Raw genomic sequence first — 21,047 nt, 5'->3', positions numbered from 1 at the left:
CTTTGATCCTGCAGCCATCCACTTTCCCGACTCATTTTTGCATCTCGTCTTTTTGCCAAAGAAATCTCTCTCTCTTCCCCCCCCCTTCCCTCCCTCCCTCCCTCCCTCCCTCCCTCCATTTTTTGGGATCCGTTTCCCTGGAAACTAGCAACTTCGTTCTGTCACCTCTGGCATTTCAATCCTCGTCTTCTTCTTTACATACAGCTGCTGCTTCTCCTCCATCTCGGAATATTTTGACCTATTATGGTTAAACACATTGATTCACACAGCCTCCCTAAAGAGTTCCACACCCACTGGACCAATTCCTTCCCGATCTCAAATACTGCAGTTAGATAGATGTAGGTAGATATTGCACAGAAAGAAAGAACATTACATTGAAAATCTAGCATTCAGGATTGCTGCAGTGTTCATAATGGAAGAAGGAAAGCTTGTGCCATCGAGTCGGTGTTGACTCTTGGCACCCACAGAGCCCTGTGGTTGTCTTGGGTAGAATACAGGAGGGGTTGACCATTGCCTCCTCCCGCACAGTATGAGATGATGATGCCTTTCAGCACCTTCCGATATTGCTGCTGCCCGATATAGGAGTTCCCCATATTCTAGGAAACACACCAGCGGGATTCGAACCAACAGCCTCCTGCTCTGCAGGTAGGTTGCTTCCCCGCTGCGCCATTAACTGGCTGTTCATAATGTGGTTCCCCTCAAAGGTGGGGAACTGACAATCACTGCCCACTAATTAAAGAAATGTTAATCAAGCATCTTCTTTTCCACCAGTTAATTTATTCATTGACTATATCAGCAGTTAGGAATGTAGGAGGTAGCCTTTTACTGAGTCAGACCCTGGGTCCAACTTGCTCAGGATTGTCTACCCAGACTGGCAGCGGCTTCTCCAAGGCTGCAGGCAGGAATCGCTCTCAGCCCCATCTTGGAGATGCTGCCAGGGAGGGAACTTGGAACCTTCTGTATGCAAGTATGCAGATGCTCTTCCAGTGAGCTACAGCCAAATCCCCTAAGGCGGGCACAGACAATCTGGGCTCTCCAGCTGTTGATGCAGCTGGGGATGATGGGAGTTGTAGTCCACAAACAGCTGGAGAGCCAAGATTGCCTACCCCATCTTTAGCTGAATATCTTACAATGCTCACATGTCATCTCCCATCCAAAGACAAACCAAGGTGGACCCTGCTTAGCAAAGGAGACAATCCATGCTTGCTACCACAAGATCAATGATCTTGAGAACTCTCAAACTATAATTCCCACATTATGATGATAACAGTCTATGTACTGCCAGACACTGTGTCTTGTACCTTCTAAACATTATGAATTTAATGGAGGCTTTTTTGAGATATTGCCAAAAAGGAAGGTAACTTACCATTTAAATATCAACAGCATTTACTCTTCAGTGGAGAAAAACAACCATAGACTGCAAGCCCTTTTGGGACAGGAAACCAACTTATTTATTTTTTACTAGTAGCTGAGGCCTGTTGTTGACCGGGTCAAGTCATTTCGCAGAGATTACCCTAATAGGAAAGTCCAAGAAATTAAATATGTGTAATAGAACTTTTGATTAATGTGCTTGTGAAAGGGAAACAAAAGAACCGTTTTTGACCTTTGTAGGATGTCAACTTCAAACATTTTTCATTTCAGTGGATAATTACCATATGTGATTCATTTGAATCATAGTAAATTTGAATCTCAGGAAGACCTTCTGCTTCTCTTGGGCATGACTTAAAAAAAATAATTACTGATCTGATAAATACTGAGTGTTAAAAATCTGTTCAGATCATCAATTAAAATCTGCTGGTTATATTCAGAATTTCTTCTAAAAAATTAAATTATGTAAACCTTCCCCCCAGCAAATTCCAGTGTAAAAAGAAGTGCATTCACCTAATTTCAGCTGGCTAGTTTTTCAGGGCTTCTACCTGGTTGGGCCTGGAGAAAGTTCTTCCACTACCACTGTACAAAGGCTACGGGCACATATGTGCAGGGGTCAGCATTAGACCCTTCGGAAGGCCCTGGCAGCTGATTCCGCAACAAAGCCGATAAGTGAAGGTCCAAAAATTCACTCCCAAGGTCTCCTTCCCATGGCCAGACATTCACAGGCTCAGACAGGGCCAGCTGCGGTCAAGTCCTGATCTTGCTGTAGTCCTTCAACACGGTGGAGAAGCGTATGAGCCTCAGTTCAGGGGGCTTCGGTTTGGCGTCATCCCAGATGTACTCTGGCGAGAGGAGCTTGGACGGCTTATGGGAAACGAAGTGTCTGTTGAGGTGGCTCTCTTCCTGCCAGGCGGCCATGATCCCATTGGCTTTGTCCGCCAAGATGCCCATGTGGCACGCCCAGGTGAACTCGTAGACGTTCTTGACCAGGCCTCCGAAGACCGCCCCACCATAGTAGAAGTCTCCCTCTTCGCTTGAGATGTAGGCTGCAGAAATCTCTCTCCTCTCGTACGGGAACTTCTGCCGGGGAACCATGTAGTAACCCGGGTGGATGGCTGCCACCATCTCCCCAAAGGTTTCCGCGCCCCAGGGGTTATGGAACACCATGTCAATGTCCAAGCAGTAGAGGTAGTCCACCTCCCGATGGGCTCGCTCGGCGATGTGTCTGTTGATCATTTCCATCCGCCGCATGGAGATCTCTTGCCAGTGGTTGTATCTTTTCATGCGGATGACACTGAGGTTTCGTCCGGGCTGCAGAGGAATGGCAGGGATGTCTTGAGGATTGTCGGTGAAGATATAATAGTTCACGTGGTAGCCCTTCATGAAGTACTCTTCTGCTGACTCCAGGTAGGCCCTCACAAATTGTGTGTATCTGAACAAACATAAACATAGGGATGTTGGAAGCTGCCTTATCCCGAGTCAGACTCTTGGGCCATCTAGCTCAGGGTTGTCTTCACAGACTGGCAGTTGCTTCTCCAAAGTTCCAGGAGGGAATCTCTCCCAGCCCGACTTGGAAATGCTGCCAGGGATTGAACCTGGGACCTTCTGCATGCAAAGCAGATGCTCTACCACTGAGCTACGGACCCATCCCCTAAGCGGAATATCTTTCAGCAGACAGGGCACACATTTATTTTATTTTATTTTATTTTTCACATTTCTCTCCCGCTCTTCCTCCAAGGAGCCCAGAGTGGTGTACTACATACTTGAGTTTCTCCTCACAACAACCCTGTGAAGTAGGTTAGGCTGAGAGAGAAGTGACTGGCCCAGAGTCACCCAGCAAGTCTCATGGCTGAAGGGGGATTTGAACTCGGGTCTCCCCGGTCCTAGTCCAGCACTCTAACCACTACACCACGCTGGCTCGTCACATTGAGTCACCCATCCAAATGCAAACCAGGACCAACCCTGCTTAGCAAAGGTCCCTGGTCTTTTAACCCCCATGAAAATTACCCGGAAGGGGGCCCCTTACTGGCTGATTTGCCTGAGGCCCTGGCTCCTTGTTGGAAATGGAATTTCAGTGCATCGACCTTTTGCACCAACTATCCTAATGACCATTGGGGGCACTGCAAGTAGAGATAGGGAGTCAGGGTCTCCCTAGATGGTCTACCTGTGTCTACTTGATTGGACCCTCTAGGTATTTCCTGTGCGGAGTCAGAACCCCTTCCTTTCCTCTTAGAGAGCAGATGGAAACATCCCTCTCCCCCCCTACCTATTCATTATGTAGTGCTTGAGATTAAGGATTAGGCCTTTCCTATCCAAAGGTGTTCTTCACCAATAAATGTACTTATTGCTTTAATTCTACAAGAATCTCCACGTGTCTCCGCTAAATAGCTGCAACAACTAAACCCTGCAAATGACTCCGTAACTGGAGTGGGTGCCTTCTTTAGTGCTGGGGGATAAAAATAACACAACCCCCAACACTCCCTGCGAGGGCTCTCTAAGGACAGCCACGGGCCAACCTGAGGTTCTCTGGTTGTCGCTGGACAACAATTCCCGTCATGATGGGAGTTGTAGTCCAACACCACCTGGAGAGCCTTCAGGTTGGCCAGCCCTGGTTTCTACCATGCTGGTGTGGAAGCACCACTCTGAATGGAAGAAACAAGGAGCAGCATTTTACAGAGTCAGACCAGGGCTGACCCAGCCGCATGGAGTCTTTCTTGAATGGCAGGAGTCGTATAAAGGACCCTCAGTGGTATTAGAAGGCAGGTTTAGGAGAGTCCCCTGTCTGGAGAAGAAGGACTTTATTGACGATCACCAATCAGATGCTCAAAAGTCAAAAGCCAAAACACGCCCCCTGACCCTCACAGATACAACACAATGCCATGCAACAGGTACAGCAAATCCAATTAAGTATCCAGAGAGATTGTGTCCTTGTGGGGAGGGTGATGTTGAGTCAGTTGGCCACTGTGCTTTTGTATTATTCCTTCTGTCGTGATTTGCGGTTTAGATACATTGCTCCTCTTGTTTTTAGATACCCAAATAACTCTTGAGTTTTATATAAACTGATTTCTTTCTGATAAATACACTGAGGTCTCGCATTTGGTGGCCAAATTGTCTGCGATTGAGATCCACATGGTGTGTTAGAAACGGTTAATGCAGTTTTTTAGTTTTTCTCATCCTATTCTATTGGCTTATCTTTTAAAGTGTTATTTATATTTTTACTCTAATTGTATCCCCCCCCTTGTTATGCTGGCCATAGACCGTAATGAACTTGGAACTCCTATTTTATTTCAATTTTATGTAATAGTTCATGTGTGTATACACACACACACCCCTGTATCAATATCCACTTTTAAGGACCCTTTTATCTGAGTTTGGACTGTATATTTGATCAATGATCGAAATAAACTGAACCAAAGTGTACAAGGTAACACTCAGTGGCCTCTCCCCGCTCTTTGCTCTTTAAGATCCTTCATCATCAAAAGATGCTGAAGGCTGTATATGTGAGACCTGTTGCACAAAACATGTGTAGGCTCTAGCCTCTCCTCACATGAGCACGTCAGTTCATGCAACAGCAAACATGCAGTGGTAGTTCGGATATGACAAATGATGAGATCTGCACATTTGACACTCGCCAAACTTTAAAGGAAATTTTCACACTCCGAAATTCAAGTTGGCAACGTTGCATTCCAAACCGTGTGACCAAATTTGTAATTGTGAGCCATTCTGAATGTTTGCTATCTCCTCCCCCCTCCGCCCCCCCCACACTTCCACTCACTTTCCAATGGCAAAGGCTGTAACTCCAATGGTGAGGTTCAGAGGTTTGTAGGTGCTGTCCAACATTTCCGAGTTAAATGTTCCTTCCCAGACAATCGGAGCAAGCCAAGGAGTCACGGTGAGCACATCAGGGCGTCTGGAGAAACAAGAACGAGAAAACAAAACAAAAACAGAAATAAGGAAAGGTCGAGTAAAACATCATGGGATCCGGGGCTGACATCTAGATTAAATTACTTCTGGGTAGCCCTACTGAAACTAAATAGTCCTTGAGAGTAACACTTGAGCAGTACTGTTCAGTAAGTTAATTTGGATGTCAGCCAGTATGCACTCAAGGCAACAGGCACTGAAAACCCAAGCCATTTGGCCATTAAAAGATTGCTATCCTGGGTAACTTGCTGTGCTGATTGGCAGGAACTGCAGAATTACTTAGCAAATGAAAAGCACTCTGCACAAGCCCAGAGTATGCTGAAGTGCTTCAAAGGAAACAAAACTTTAAGGTGTGTGGGGCTTTGTCCTGGGCAGCCGCATAGCTTTGTCAGGTAGAGCAAGCAAGCAAGCACGCTGTGGTCCTCCAGATGTTGCTGGACTACAACTCCCATCACCCCCAGCTACAATTTATCATGGCTGGGGATGGTGGATGTTGTAGTTCAGCAACATCTGGAGGATCACAGGGTGGGAACCACTGAGTTAGAGGAAATCGACAATAGAAGAGTCCATTTTAACCGCGGACAAGAAAATGACGGCACCCCTGTGAAGCCTGGAGAGGAGAGCTGGTCTGGTGGTAGCAAGCATGACTTCTTGTCCTCTTTGCTAAGCAGGGTCTGCCCTGGCTTGCATTCGAATGGGAGACTATGTGTGTGAGCATTGTAAGATATTCCTCTTCGGGGGTGAGCCGCTCTGGGAAGAGCTTCTGAGGTTCCAAGTTCCCTCTCTGGCATCATCTCCAAGATAGGGCAGAGAGAGACTCTTGCCTGCAGCCTTGGAGAAGACGCTGCCAGTCTGTGAAGACAATACTGAGATAGCTAGACCAATGGTCTGACTCAGTATATGGCAGCTTCCTATGTTCCTTATCCTTACCGCGAGTCTTTCTTTGCTGTAGTCCTTTAATAAGCTTCTGGATCCACACCTCTCCCTGGTATCCCAGGTTGAGGCCAGGGGTGCTTTCTATCATCTTTGGCTGATACACCAGCTCCATCCGTTTCTTGAGATGAACGACCTCAAAAGAGTGGTACATCTGTTGGTAACCTCCAGACTTGACTGCTGCAGTGTGCTCTATGTGGGGCTGCCCTTGTATGTTGTCTGGAAACTCCAGTTGGTACAGAATGCAGTAGCCAGGTTGGTGTCTGGGTCATCTCGGAGAGACCATATCACTCCTTTGCTGATAGAGCTACACTGGCTGCCAATACATTTCCGGACAAAATACAAGGTACTGGTTACTACCGATAAAGCTCTAAAGGGCTTGGGCCCTGGGTATTTAAGAGAACGTCTTCTTCATTATGACCCCCACCGCCCACTGAGGTCATCTGGAGAGGTCAGTCTCCAGTTACCGCCAACTCGTCTGATGGCTGCACAGAGACGGGCCTTCTCGGTTGCTGCCCCGAGACTGTGGAATGCGATCCCTACTGAAATACGATCCTCCCCATCTGTGACAATTTTTAAAAAGCACTTAAAAGCCAAGCTTTTTCTGCTTTTAAAATTTTTAAGTTTTAATCTGTTTTTAATTTTTAGATGGCCTACATTGTTTTAAGATTTTTGTGTACGTTTTAACTTGTTTTATGTTGCTGTTAACTGCCCAGAGATTAAAGTTTGGGGTGGAGTACAAATTTGATAGATAGATAGATAGATAGATAGATAGATAGATAGATAGATAGATAGATAGAGTAACTTAAAGCTTTGCTCTATCATGAGGGCTAGCAACTTGTCATTTTACAAAACTCAAGTTCTCTGAATAATGGATGCGGTGTGCACAAAAGACAGATTCCTTAATTTGCTGTGATTTCTAGACTTTCAACAGAATAAATCGAAATGAGTAGATAGGATAGGGGGCTGATATAACAGAGAGATGAAATGTAGGTTGATGCGTAAGACATATGTGAGATGTTATGTGTTACATTTGTGTAATTTTCTCTATCTCTTTTTTCTTTTCTGTAATTTTTCTTTTCTATAATTAAAAAATAATTTAAAAAAGAAAAGACGACAGATTCCTTAATTTGCTGTGATTTCTAGACTTCCTGCCTACACGACGACAGTCCTCAAAAGGAGGAAATCACACAAGTATTTAAACCTAGCTGCACAGTTAAGCATATCACAACTGGATCTGTCTTACACACAACTTACGGAGGATGAAGACTCTCTGGCTGAGGATACGATGAGCTAGAAAGAAAAGCATACAGTAATGTAATGCAACCGTTTGGTAAAACTGAGTGAACGGGAACAACATTTAAAAAGTCAGATGGACGGAAGAATCTAAGAATGTGTGCTTACAGTGGAAAGACCTGGAGTGACTTCTCTTCCCTGTACTGGATTTTCACCGCACTGTCCAAAAAGTGGGACAAAAAAAGGGAAAATATTATTTGCAGATGTTGGTATAAGTCCTTCTCATACATTTTATTTAGTTCAAGTTTCAGTGCTACAGAAGAAGAAAATTGTAATCAGTACACAAACAACCAGACAAACAGGATACAGTTAAAGGAGGGATAGTTAAGTCACAGGAGGGTAGATTTCAGCTGAACATTAGGAGAAACGTCTTAATGGTAAGAGCACTTCAAAGGCCACTGTGGCTGGGGATGACGGGAGTTGTAGTCCAACAACATCTGGGGACCAAGGTTGAGCACCCTGGGTTAGAAAGACTGTTGTTTTCACTGACATCAGAAGCTCAGATCTGACAAATGGCGTGGCGCAGCGGGAAAATGACTTGATTATCAAGCCAGAGGTTGCCGGTTCGAATCTCCACTGGTCTGTTTCCCAGACAATGGGACACACCTATATCGGGCAGCAGCAATGTAGGAAGATGCTGAAAGGTATCATTTCATACTGTGCGGGAGGAGGCAATGGTAAACCTCTCCTGTATTCTACCAAAGAAAACCACAGGGCTCTGTGGGTGCCAGGAGTCAAAATCAACTTGACAGCACACTTTACCTTTACCTTTGTTTGACAAAGTGTAGCAAGGCCAATTTAAAATATTTTTTAAAACATTTTAAATTGTTGTAATGTTTTAACTTTTTCTCTTATTCTGTTTTAACTTTTCTGTTGTCATTTATTTTGTTTTAATGTATGTTTCAATTTTTTCTGTTGTTTGTTTTGCTTTGTTGTAAACCGCCCAGAGACATACGTTTTGGGCAGTATACAAATATGATAAATAAATTAATTAATTTAAAAATATATTTTTGTAAGAGAAAATGCCAAAGTTTTGTGCCAAGCATTTTAAAAAGTCCCAAACTGCTCATGCTTCCTGCACTTTGGATTATATTTTCTATTCATTCTATGGGGAATTTGCATACCCACGGACGACACATTCATGTTGAATTTCATGCATATTTGTGCAGCTTTTGATGGTGACCCAAAAGCTTTATCCCATTTGAATTCCCACTGATCCTCTTTTAACTGCTTCCCCAAATCGACCCACGCCTGGTTGAATGCTGGGAATTTCGCTCCGGTCACAGGGAGATTATGGTTGGATATTTTTAGGAACTAGTAGATGTCAGACATTCTAATTAGGGGATGGAGCCACAGCTCAGCGGAAGAGCATCTGCAGGCTTGCATGCAGAAGGTCCCAGGTTCTCTCCCAGTCCCTGGGGAGGACCTCCAGGTAGGGCTGGGAGAGACTCCTGCCTGAAACCTTGGAGAAGCCGCTGCCAGTCAGTGTAGGCAATCCTGAGTTCAACAGAACAAGGGTCTGACTCAGTATAAGGCAGCTTTCTATATTCCGATGGGGTCCCAGAGCATGGTCTAAAGGCACACGGTACATACACCTTGCTGAAGCCAAACAGGTCTTGGTATGGTCAGTGCTGGGATGAGTGACTTACGTGCACCACCTTTGGGGATGGGGCTGCAACTCAGTGGAAGAGCGTCTGCTTTGCCTGCAGAAGGTCCCAGGTTCAATCCCTGGCAGCGTCTCCAGGTAGGGCTGAGAAAGACCCCTGCCTAAAACCCTGGCGAGCTGCTGCCAGTCAGTGTAGACAATACTGAGCTAGATGGACCAAAGTTTGGCTCCGTATAAGGCAGCTTCCTATGTTCCTAAGGTGTCCTAGAACTTCTTACCGCTTGAGGAAGCACCAAGCAATACTTACGAGAGGTTGGGGCATGGAAGGTAATATGTACGGTATTGAGTTGCGTCTTCCTTGCTCAAAAGCCTGAAAACAGAAAGAGGGCATGAAGGGAAGCCAGGGAAGTCTGACACCATATGAGCAGCATTTTAAAGACAGGACTACTACAGATATTTATATCAGGGCTGTTCAACTTAGGCCCCCCCCTCCTCCAGTTTTTTGTACTAGAACTCCCATAATCCCCAGCCACTATAGCCAATAGCCAGGGATTATGGGAGTTGTAGGCCAACATCTGCAGGAGGGCTGAAGTTGAGCAGACTGGATTCATACATTTTCTCAAAGCAGTTTACATAGGAAATAAATGATAAATAAGACACTCTCCTGACTCCAAAAAGCTCACACTCTAAACATAATTGCCAGACAGACACCAGCAACAACCACCGGAGGGATGCTGTGATGGAGATGGACAGGGACAGTCACTCTCCCCCTGTTAAACACAGGCAAATCTCCACTTTGAAAGGACGATGGCAGTTGATGGTCAAAAACATCTGGGGAGCCAAGATTGGGAACCTAAGTTAGAGGGACACACACTGGACTTTGAAAGGAGCAACACAATCAGTCAAGAGGCATCAGGCATTTCCTGAATTATTCCAATAAATAGCTTTGTTTCAGTTGCTTTCAGCCTTTGCTCTCCTCCCTTTCGGTCCGCCCTGGGACTCCCAAGACAACGCCCTCGGCATCTGACCCTGGCAGATAACGTTAGGCGCAGAAGGGTCCCCATAAGAGAAGGCAAATAGAGGAAAGAAGAGGAGGAGAGAGATTGCTGAGAGATACCTGTCAGGTGTGGAAGGGTGTTCTGAGTCGGATTCCCATGGTGCCCATCTCCCGTGCCTTTCCTCATAAGAAGATGAGAACAGAAGAACAGCCCAAGGCATTTCTCATCCAGCATCCTGTTTCACACACTGGCCCGCCAGATAGGAGTGGGCACAAAATAGGTTTGCCCGGTTCAGTTTGAGTCCGAAGCAGACTCGAACCGAACCAGGCATATTCGGTTTTGGGCCCGCACCCAGCCTTGAACAGACCCCAGCTTGGCTCGAATTTGAGCCAGTCCGGGGGTTGTAACTTTTTTTTTTTTTAAATGTATTTTTTAAAAAATAACCACTCACCACTGGGTCCGGAGGTCTTCGGGGTGCCGCCATGGTCTCGGGAAGGGAGTGTCTCTGCCATTTCCCCCTCCCCCTGCCAGCCTCCCCCTGCTCTTCCAAGGGCCGTATCGGCCCATTTCCAGGCCGTTCCGGCCCTTTCTCCAGCGGAGGCAGCCATTTCCGAGGCTGCCACACCACTGAGCCCTGGCCATTGGCGTGGTCTGGGTCCCAGCCACACCATTGGCCAGAGCGCATGCGCAGCGGCCTCCAAAATGGCTACCAAACAAAGGGCCAGAACAGCCCCCAAATGGGCCAAAACTGCACCTGGAAGAGCAGGGGGAGGGAGAAATGCTCCTTGCGCCTGACATCAGATGCAGGGGGCGGGGCTATGGGGCTGCCCCCAGAGCAGAACCCGGGCCGCCGCCGGCCTCCCTCCGCCCCCGATTCCTACCCTCTGTTTCCTGTCCTTCCACCAGTCACTCACCCATACATAAGCCTGTCCTTCCTGCCTATGCCTTCGCCGAGCCTGCCAGGTCCACCTCCCTGGAGCAAGGGCATCCTTTGAGACAGACTTCCCAACCTTTGGCCCCCAGATGTTCAACAGTCCCCATCATCCCCAGCCAGAAGGGCTTGTGGGAACCCTTGTCTTAGATGGCTGGCCCTTGGGCAGGGGGGAGAGAGAGAGTTTTGCAAGAGGAACTCACCAGATAAAAAGAGGAACCGCGAGGAAGCAGAATGTGAGAAGAACATATTTTGCTGCTTTCTGACCCATCATGGTGCCTGGAATAAAAGGAAAAGGGGTGAGACCAGTCTCCGGCTCACATCTCTCTTCAGCTGTGCAGGGCTGGAGATAAGAAGAGCCTTGCTGGATCAGGCCCAAGGAATTCCAACTACTCCAGCATCTTGTTTCCCACAGTGGCCCACCAGATGCCTCTGAGAAGCCCATGGGCAAGAGGTGAGAGTGTGCCATATCTCCTGCTGTTGCTCCCCTGCAACTGGGATTGGGAGCTTTCCCACCTCTGAGGTTGGAGGTGGCCTAGAGCCACCAGACTAGTAGCCACTGATAGACCTGTCCTCCAGGAATTTGCCTAAGCCCCTTGGGAAGCTACCCAAGCAAGTGGTCATCACCACATTCGGTGGCAGAGAATTCCACAGGCTAATGATGCACCCAATGTATTGCACCACCTGCGGAGTGGCGCCAATTCCTAGCTTGCCTCGTGAAACTGATTGCCAGGAAATCTAGGACCGACGAACGGAAGTACTTTTTCACACAACGCATCATCCACTTGTGGAATTCTCTGCCATGAGATGTGGCGACAGCCAACAACCTGGATGGCTTGAAGAGGGGTTTGGAGAACTTCATGGAGGAGAGGTCTATCAAGGGCTACTAGTCGGAGGGCTACAGGCCACCTCCAGCCTCAGAGGCCATAGTTGCCTCTCAATCCCAGTTGCAGGGGAGCAAAAGCAGCAGGAGAGAGGGCAGGCACATACCCCTTGCCTGTGGGCTTCTCAGAGGCATCTGGTGGGCCACTGTGGGAAACAGGATGCTGGACTAGAGGGGCCTCCTTGGGCCTGATCCAGCAGGGATTGTCTTGTGTTCTTATGTTTATGCCCCATGCCCCTGCTGAGCCATTTAAAAAAATGGCTCTCCACTTTTTAGCAGAGGCCGGGGGAAATGGTGGCAAGGCAACCCTCTTTCAATCTTATCACACTCTTTGCTTACAGCGTGCTTTGGAGCCTGGAGTGTGCCCACCTGCACAACAACCCTGTGAAGAACACCTCTGACATCTCCGGAGCAACCCAACAAGCAATGTTTCCTCCCCAACCCCTGCCTTGCTTCCACGGGAGGCCTCTTTCCTGCTGCTGAAAGTAACTCCACTTAGCATTTAACAGAAGCCTAATTTTCCATTATCTGTCAAAAAAGCCGGCTTTTAATAAATAATGCAGAAGGGACTGAAGGAGAATTTAATGGATCAAGGGTTTAGATGGCATCACAATCAGAGATCAGATTCATGTCAGGCAAGTTCACCCAATTGGTGGGAGGAGAGCTGGTCTTGTGGTGGCAAGCATGAATTGCACACTTGGTTAAGCAGGGTCCACTCTGGTTTGCATTTGAATGGGAGACTAGAAGTGTGAGCACTGTAAGATATTCCCCTCAGGGGATGGAGCCGCTCTGGGAAGAGCAGAAGGTTCCCAGTTCCCTCCCTGGCAGCATCTCCAACGAGATAGGGCTGGGAGAGAGACTCCTGCCTGCAACCTTGGAGAAGCTGCTGCCATTCTGTGTAGACGATACTGAGCTAGATGGACCAATGGTCTGACTCAGTATATGGAAGCTTCCTATGTTCCTATCCCAAGAAATGATGAGAATCTTACTTGATTAGCTGGAGCTATATTTCAAAACTCATCACGACCCAGTTAGGAAATATTTAAAAAAGCATGATATTATTCAACCGGCTGAAGGATCCTCAGAGAGAATCTCAGAGAAGGACCCCCTTATAATCGAACACCATTATTTCATAGCTCTTCTAAGATCATAGCTGTTTTCTCTTTTCTCATGGGATCTCTCACCTGTGCATGAGAATTTTATCAGCCCAGCCCTCAAAGAATTTCCCAGATTTTGTTCTGGTTTTTTGTATCCGTGTTGCAATCTTTCCAATGTTTAGCATTAGCCTATGTTACTTCTTGTCCTGGCTGCCTCACCCGTGACATTTCCCAGCACAGACTGCAGAAAATTTACTGTAACATCACTTTAAAATTAGGGGTCTACATTTCTATTTGCACCAATGACCAAAAGTTTGGTCAAGCCAAAGCCATTGCTAATTTATTTATCTATTTATTGTTCGGTTTTTATGCCACCTTTCACAAAGCATCCCAAGGCAGTTTCCAAAAGTTCAAATTCAATGAAATTGCATAAAAATCACATTTAAAACCTTAAAATCAGTTAAATCGTATGCTTCTAATAAAAGAAATTGTGTAATAAAATCTCCAATACGACCACTTGCCATTTAAGGTGAATGAACATTTTTCTAGCATACTCTTTCTCTCTGATTTCATTTGTTTGTTTGTTTTAAGAAATAAACATAATACGAAAAACCCAACTAAATTCCAGTTATCAATTGCATAGTTGGCAAACACACACCATTGAATTACTATTAAGCCATCCAACCAGAATTATACTAAAAATAGTGACACATTTGCATTTTAACTGGTTTGAGTGATCGGCTAGGACCAGGGAGACCTGTGTTCAAATCCTCACTCAGCCATGAAACTCACTGGGTAACTTCTAGGCCTTCTTTATTAGCCTAGCCTACACTACAGGGTTGTTGTGAGGAGAAACATAACCATGTACACCATTCTCGGCTCCTTGGAGGAAGAGTTTAGAAATTAAAAACAACAACATACATCACCCTGAGTCATTTTTGGAAGGGCACTATATAAATTGAATAAATACACAGTCATTAAATGTATCGTTCCAAAAAGATACAAAAAGTGACCATTGCTTAGTGAGAGTTATATATCTAATTGTCTCTTGCTCTTATACAGAAACTAAGTGTCATCAGGGCTATATCCCATTCTCTTAAAAAAAACAACAACAACCCACGAAAAGGAGGATTTATATTCTTTCTCCATTCTGCTGCTATCAAAACCTTTGTAACAGTTACCATACAAGATCATCATTTAAAGCTGGTGATCATTTCAATATCATCTTTATCCACATGGAAATAATTCAGTAGAATTCTTAAGCGATCCTATTCTTAAGGGGCAGCCTGTTATTTGGTTAACACACACACACACACACACACACACACACACACACACACCTGTCATGAGGCATTTTCCATTTAGATGGTGTTAAATATGTTTGATGCAGCATTTTCAAATAATTCTCTTTTAAATTCATCCCTCTCCCTCCTTCACTATCTGATTTCTCTCCCCCCACCACCACCACTAACAACTGGGAAAAGAGGCACCTTTTTAAAGAGGCAATTCTCTTTATTGAGCAGGGGGAGAGCAACTGGCCCGATCCATCCCCAACACAACATCCCTCCAGTGGCTGTTGCTAGTGTCTAGCCTGTGCTTCTTTTTTAAAATTGTGAGCCCTTTGGGGACGGGGAGCTATTTTCGTTATTTATATCTATGTAAACTGCTTTTGTAACTTTTGTTGAAAAGCGACATATAATACTCATCGTATTGGTAAATATTCATCGTATTCATATTTCCCTCTCTCTCTTTTTCTCTCTCAGGCGTACTTAGCCATGGACCTTGGGGATTTAGTCCGTGGCCTCCAGTCTCCAGGCGGGGGTCTCCAAATGTTTGGGGGGGGCTCCCCAGAACCCCGCACCTGCCATGCCACACAAGTCAAAACTTTTTTAAAACAAAAAACAACCTTTTTTTCAACCGCCGTTGTGCAGCAGGGATGGTACTGGAGACGGGGACGGCCAGTGGGGTGTGTGGGCACTCAAGGAGAGACCCAGGCGGGGGAAGCAGAGGCCGGGAAGAACTCCTTCCCTGAGCCCACCTGCCTCCCCAATGACAGATCGGGCCATTTTCGGCCCATTTAGGGGCTCTCTGCGCATGTGCACGCTCTTGCCACCGCCGCCTCCCCCCGCCTTGGTCTCCCCTCGAGCGCCTGCACACCCTGCTGGCCGCCCCCGTGCGGCAGTTGAAAAAAAGTTTAAAATTTTTGCAACTTGCCCCCGACCGCACCAAGTCCTCAAGCACAGGGCGGGGAGGGGGGCACTCCGAAGCCCTTCAGGTCCAGGCTCCAAAATTACCTTTCTCTCCCCACCCACACACTTGTTGATGGGTTAGACTGTTGACTTGTTTTTTTGTTTTTGTTTTTAAAAAAATATTTATATTTTAATTGTATCCCCACCCCCACCCCGTTGTGCTGGTCATAGACCGTAATAAACTTTGAATGAATGTACCTTTCTCTCCCCACCCACACACACTATCAGTGTATGCATGTATTTGTTTATTTCGGGCCAAGGCCAGCATAAATACAAGAAAAACGAAACAACCACCACCACAATAAAATACACAAAATACATAAAACATTAATACCTTCAAATACCGTGTACATGACTAATTTCATTCAAATGAAACCGGTTAATCTGAAATGCACAGCCCGGCATCTCGTGCCTCAATCACTCTAAACCGAATCTTGCTTGCTATGAAACAATTTTTTGCTACCCTCCTGTAAGGGTACTTTGACTTAGCAGTAAACAGGAAAAGGAGCTTGTCCCCATCAGAAGGGCAATTAGAATTGTAAAGAATTAATAGAGGGGAGAGAAGCTACACACACAATCTGATTTTTTCTCTCCCTTTCTTTCTCTTTCTCTGTCTCCCTCTCCCTCTTTCGGGAAGCAGGAGGAAGGATAAGGTATCATCCAGACCTCGCAGCTCGAGGATGTTCTTTGAGCAGGGCCAAATCGACCATGCAGCAGGGCGAAGCAAGTTGCTCCCGGTGGAAAACTCGGAACGGTCTTCCGCCTCCAACACTCACTCACCTCTGCTGCCTCTAGCAGCGCCCCTCTAGCCAGTCCAGCTCTATGGGTGGGAATCTATCCTCTCCCTGCCTCCTCCATGGCTGCTCCCACTGCCAGATGAAGCTGCGTTCGTCACCTGCCTCCAGCCCCACAGTGAAGAACAGAGCAGCATGAGAGGAAACGGGACAGGAAATGATTTTTCTTGGGTAGTTGAGAAGGCCTATCTGAGATTGAGGGAGGGGTGGAGACAGATGACTTTTTCTCCCTCTCCGTGCTCCCTAGAACCAGGGTTCTCAACCATTGGTACTCCAGATGATGCTGAACTACAACTTCCATCATCCCCAGCTGCAACTGATTGTGACTGAGGATGATGGGAATTGCAGTTTGTTTGTTTATTTTATTTATTGTTAAATTTGTATGCTGCCTTTCATTCAAACAATCTCAAGGCAGTTTACAAAACATGTAAAGCAATATAAAGCTAGGAAAGTGACACAATAAAACATTACACTGGAATGTAAACATCCAAATCTAATTGAAAGTTTAAAAACACACACAATATAACCATAAAATACAAAGCAGCAGCAATAAAAACAGCACTCATATAGAGGCGTGGGCAAAGATTTCATTTGCTTTGTCTGAGAAGCAGATACTCACTGCTAACTGAGTGATGAGGCACCTTTTAAAAGTAGTGATTCTCTTTATTGAGCAGGGGGAGAGCAACTAGCCCTATTCATCCCCAGCACAGCATCCCTCCAAGGGGTGTTGCTGGTATCTGTCTTATGTTTCTTTTTAAGACTGTGAGCCCTTTTGGGACAGAGAGCCATTTTTATATATATCTATGTAACCCACTTTGGGAACCTTTTTTGGAAAGCAGTATACAAATATTTGTCATATTCCAAAGTCTAGGGGCAGCAACAGAGAAGGCCCTGTCCCAACTGCACAGCAGCCAAGCCTCCCTCATTGCTGGCACACAGAGCAGAGCCCCCACCGATGTCCTCGTCAAGTGGGGAAAAACGCTTGGGAGCAGGCTGTCCCTCGGGCATTCAGGGCCCAAACCATTAAGAGCTTTAAAGATTCTTTGGTCAGGGCTAGCATTTGCCAGGGCTAGCAAACTCCTGTGTTTTAGTTTGTGTCTGCCTGGACGGGGGGGTGGGGTCAGCTAGGGCTGGGGGAGGCCCCACATTCCTTTGAGACACATCCTGTATCTCAGTTTGAAACCTAGGTGAAGGCCTGGGAGCATAGCCAACAGGGATAGCAAACAGGACGTTGGAGTTTGCAGGAGTTTAGCGGGAAGTGTGCGGGGGAGCCTGGAAGAAGCCCCTGTGATCACAAGGAGAAGAGAAGAGAATGTAAGTATAATTCCTTCCCTCATATTCTGGGAAAGGCTGTTTGGACAGTTAAATAGCTGGCCATTACCGCCGAAACCTATCCTTCTAATAAACTATCTCTAAATACTGTAAAGAGCCAACCAAACTAGTATGAAGGTAGAAAGTCAGCAGGGGAGGAGGCACTTCCCAGTGTATTGCACAGAGTGCCAGATGTATGACTATTTGCCCCATGGGCAGAAGCCATGGGTGTGTGCTCGGTGCAAGGAGCTCCTGGCCCTCAGGGAACAAAGGGAGCCAAGGAACTAACAAAAGAAGGGGTGGGTGCCACATAAGAACCCGGGATCGTGGTTAAATGATCAGTGCTTTCCCTCTACCAAGCGTTTCAGCGTTGCTTTAGCAAGCAGTTTTCACTCGAGCACAACAATATTCAGACCGCTCCCGACAGAGAGATAGAAACCAGTGTGTTCAGCACTTTCAGATAATGACAAAATGTTGCAAGATAGCATTCAAGGCACTATGCAGTTACCTAAGAAGAACATATTTCGTAATCTTGCTCTTTTCTCTGGGTGACCAGCTCGCCTAATTCTCAGTCATGCCCTTAACCAGAGTGTCCCTTGTAGCAATTCCAGGGATTAGCATAGGCCTCAATCTGTCCCTTGGTGTGTGTGGGGGTGGGGCTTGAAAGTTGGCCCCAGCCGGACCCCCTGCTCCCAACAATTTGGGTTAGACATTAGGAGGAATTTCCTGGCTGTAAGCAATCTCAAACTGTGGAACAGTCTGCCACATGAAATGGTGGGCTCTCTTTCGCTGGAGCTTTTCCAACAGAGGCTGGATCAGGGATAGGCAACCTTGCTTCTCCAGTTGCTGTTGACCTACAACCCCCTTCATCCACAGTCACAATTTATTGTGACTGAACTACAATAAGTTGTAATTCAACAACAGCCAGAGAGCCGAGGTTGCCTACCCTGAACAAGATGGCCACCTGTCAAGAATGCTGGAGCACAAGACCAGAAGGTCCCGTTCAACTCAAAGCTCTACGGTTCTAAGAGGGGAAGGGCTGGAACAGCAGCACCCAGCTGATCTGTCTGGGGTGCCACAGCTCTTCCCTTTCTCCCAGCCTCCATAACAACAACAACAAATATTTTATATACCGCTTTTCAACAAGAGTTTCCAAAGCGGTTAACAGAAAGAAAAAACAAACAAACAAACAAGACGGCTCCCTGTCCTCAAAGGGCTCACAATCTAAAAAGAAGCATAAGATAGATCCCAGCAACAGCCACTGGAGGGATGCTGTGCTGGGGGTGGATAGGGCCAGTTGCTCTCCCCCTGCTAAATAAAGAGAACCACCACATTTAAAAGGCCTCTCTTTAAAAAGATGTTTAAAAGGTGCCATGTTAAAAAGGTACCACAGTAAAAAGGGGCCTCTAACAGAAGACAGACGCCAGCAACAATGTCTAACTGTCGTCTAACACCACATTTAAAAAGCGTCTCTTTAAAAAGGTACCACAGTAAAAAGGGGCCTCTAACAGAAGACAGACGCCAGCAACAGTCACTGGAGGGATGCTGTGCTGGGGGTGGAGAGGGTCAGTTGCTCTCCCCCTGCTCAATAAAAATAATCGCCACATTTAAAAGGTGCCTCTTTGCCCAGTTAGCAGGGGTTAATGGACTCCCCAAAGGAAGAGAAGGACAAGGAGGGCGGGGGGGAATCCACGGATCATGGCTTGCTGTCGTCTAGGTGCTACAAAAAGCAAGCGGCTCCAGAGAAAAAGGAACCTGCTCTGTCTCTCGAACAAAATAACCACACCTGTCCTTAAAGGCACAGGGACAGGGTGGGAGGGAAAGGCTTGACTACACTAGATGTATTATTATTATTTCTTGTTTACACAGTCAGACAGGTGTTATTGACTGGTTTGTTTTATCCAGACATCGAGTCCTTCCCAAGGACCTGGGATGGCTGAATTTTATTGTCAGTGTTGTTAATAAAATTCAGCCATCCTAGGTCCTCAGGAAGGACATCATCATCATCATCATCATCATCATCATCATATTCTGGCATCCCAGGTCCTTGGGAAAGACTCGATGTCTGGATAAAACAAACCAGTCAATAACACCTGTCTGACTGTGTAAATAAATAATAATTATTATTATTTTGCATTTATATCCCACTCTTCCTCCAAGGAGCCCAGAGCGGTGTGCTACATACTTAAGTTTCTCCTCACAACAACCCTGTGAAGTAGGCTAGGCTGAGAGAGAAGTGACTGGCCCAGAGTCACCCAGCAAGTCTCATGGCTGAATGGGGATTTGAACTCGGGTCTCCCCGATCCTAGTCCAGCACTCTAGCCACTACACCACGCTGGCTCCTGTACAGTTGCACCTCTCCACATACACACCGCAGACCACATTCCGCCGGCCCTGTTGGGCAGCCCAAGCTCAAGAAACAGGGTTGGCCAATGGGAGATCCACCCTTAATCTTTCTCCTCTGGCATGCAACTTATCTGCAGAGAGGGTGGACGGGTTTGGTGGCTAGAGGGGAGAGGGAGTACGGGTGGGGCAGGAACTGTGCTTGAATAATCTAGCATGATCAGTGGTGGTGAGTCCCATCCGGGAGCAGAAGAGGAAGAGGGTGGCCCATGAGAATGCGGAGCAGGTGGAGGAGAGAGGTAGAGCAGTCCGTTGCCTCTGGCCTCAAGCAAACGTTTATGGCAACAGAACCTTGGCAGGAAGGCTGGTCTGGTGGGAGCCAGCATGACCTGTCCCCTTAGCTAAGCAGGGTCCGCCCTGGTTGCATATGAAAGGGAGGCTAGAAGTGTGAGCAATGGAAGAGATTCCCCTCAGTGGGGGGGATGGAGCCGCTCTGGGAAGAGCATCTAGATCCCAAGTTCCTTCCCTGGCAGCATCTCCAAGATAGGGCTGAGAGAGACTCCTGCCTGCCACCTGGGAGAAGCCGCTGCCAGTCTGTGAAGACAATACTGAGCCAGATAGACCAAGTGTCTGACTCAGTATATGGCAACTTCCTCTGTTCCTGTGTCTTCTCGTCCAAGCCCCCAGCTGCCCAGCCTCCGCTTGAAGCCCCCAGAGATGGAGAGCCTGGGAATGCACGGGGCAGACTGCTTTACCCGCAAACAGGTCTGACAGCCAGAATCCGCCTCTCGATATTTAATCACCCTCTCTTGCCCGAATCGGCTTGCTTCCAGCTCTGCCCTCAGGAGCGACAGAGAACACGTCCACTCCACCTCCGACAGCCCTTCAGGTATTTGCAGGTGGCTGACGGAGCTCCCTTTCGCTTTCTCCTCTCCAGGCTGCACCCGAGGACACCCAGCTCCCTTCAGAAGACTCGCCATCTCCCCAGGCTGGTTCCTCAATGTCCTCCTCACAACGCAGGGGCAATTAAAACTCCCCCCGCAGTCCAATCTCACCCTTTCGCAGGAAACCGCTCTTCGGGCACAGAGGATCTTCCTCCCCCCAGGAATGGAAACTAAACGGATGCAAACGGGCTGCTGTCGTAGAATTCGTGGGAAATTCGAATTGGTACAGTCAGAGGTGCACTGAGGTAATTTTGGAGTCTGGCCCTCAAGGCTTTTGGAGGGGGCCCCTGCCCGCCCTGCTGCAAGTTAAGCAGCATTATTTAACACGCAGGGCACCAAGCACACCACCCAAGATTTGCGGGCGGGGGGG

The 21,047-nt window shown here is 47.0% G+C and overlaps 1 protein-coding gene across 9 annotated transcripts in view; it reads right to left on the bottom strand.

Moving 5' to 3' along the window:
• Positions 1–1,427: 1,427 nt before the first annotated feature.
• Positions 1,428–21,047, bottom strand: part of GBGT1 (globoside alpha-1,3-N-acetylgalactosaminyltransferase 1 (FORS blood group)) — a 31,993-nt gene continuing 12,373 nt past the window's right edge. For 6 of the 9 annotated variants that reach the window (XM_053282615.1, XM_053282614.1, XM_053282611.1 and 3 more), the window contains exons 2-7: positions 11,260–11,335; positions 9,435–9,497; positions 7,630–7,680; positions 7,483–7,518; positions 5,147–5,281; positions 1,428–2,803 (exon numbers count right to left, since the gene is read on the bottom strand). In XM_053282615.1, coding sequence (XP_053138590.1) covers positions 2,119–2,803; positions 5,147–5,281; positions 7,483–7,518; positions 7,630–7,680; positions 9,435–9,497; positions 11,260–11,330 — 1,041 coding nt within the window. In that variant the 5' untranslated portion in view covers positions 11,331–11,335 and the 3' untranslated portion in view covers positions 1,428–2,118. Of the gene's footprint in view, positions 2,804–5,146; positions 5,282–6,222; positions 7,441–7,482; positions 7,519–7,629; positions 7,681–9,434; positions 9,498–11,259; positions 11,336–20,788; positions 20,824–21,047 lie in introns of those variants that run through there. The other 3 variants (XM_053282616.1, XM_053282617.1, XM_053282619.1) reach the window with 3 other exon arrangements.

Source organism: Hemicordylus capensis, chromosome 17 (genome assembly GCF_027244095.1).
Source record: "Hemicordylus capensis ecotype Gifberg chromosome 17, rHemCap1.1.pri, whole genome shotgun sequence".
Classification (NCBI taxonomy): Eukaryota; Metazoa; Chordata; class Lepidosauria; order Squamata; family Cordylidae; genus Hemicordylus; species Hemicordylus capensis.
Note: the sequence above shows the minus strand (reverse complement) of the source record. Positions and strands in the feature narration are given on the sequence as shown.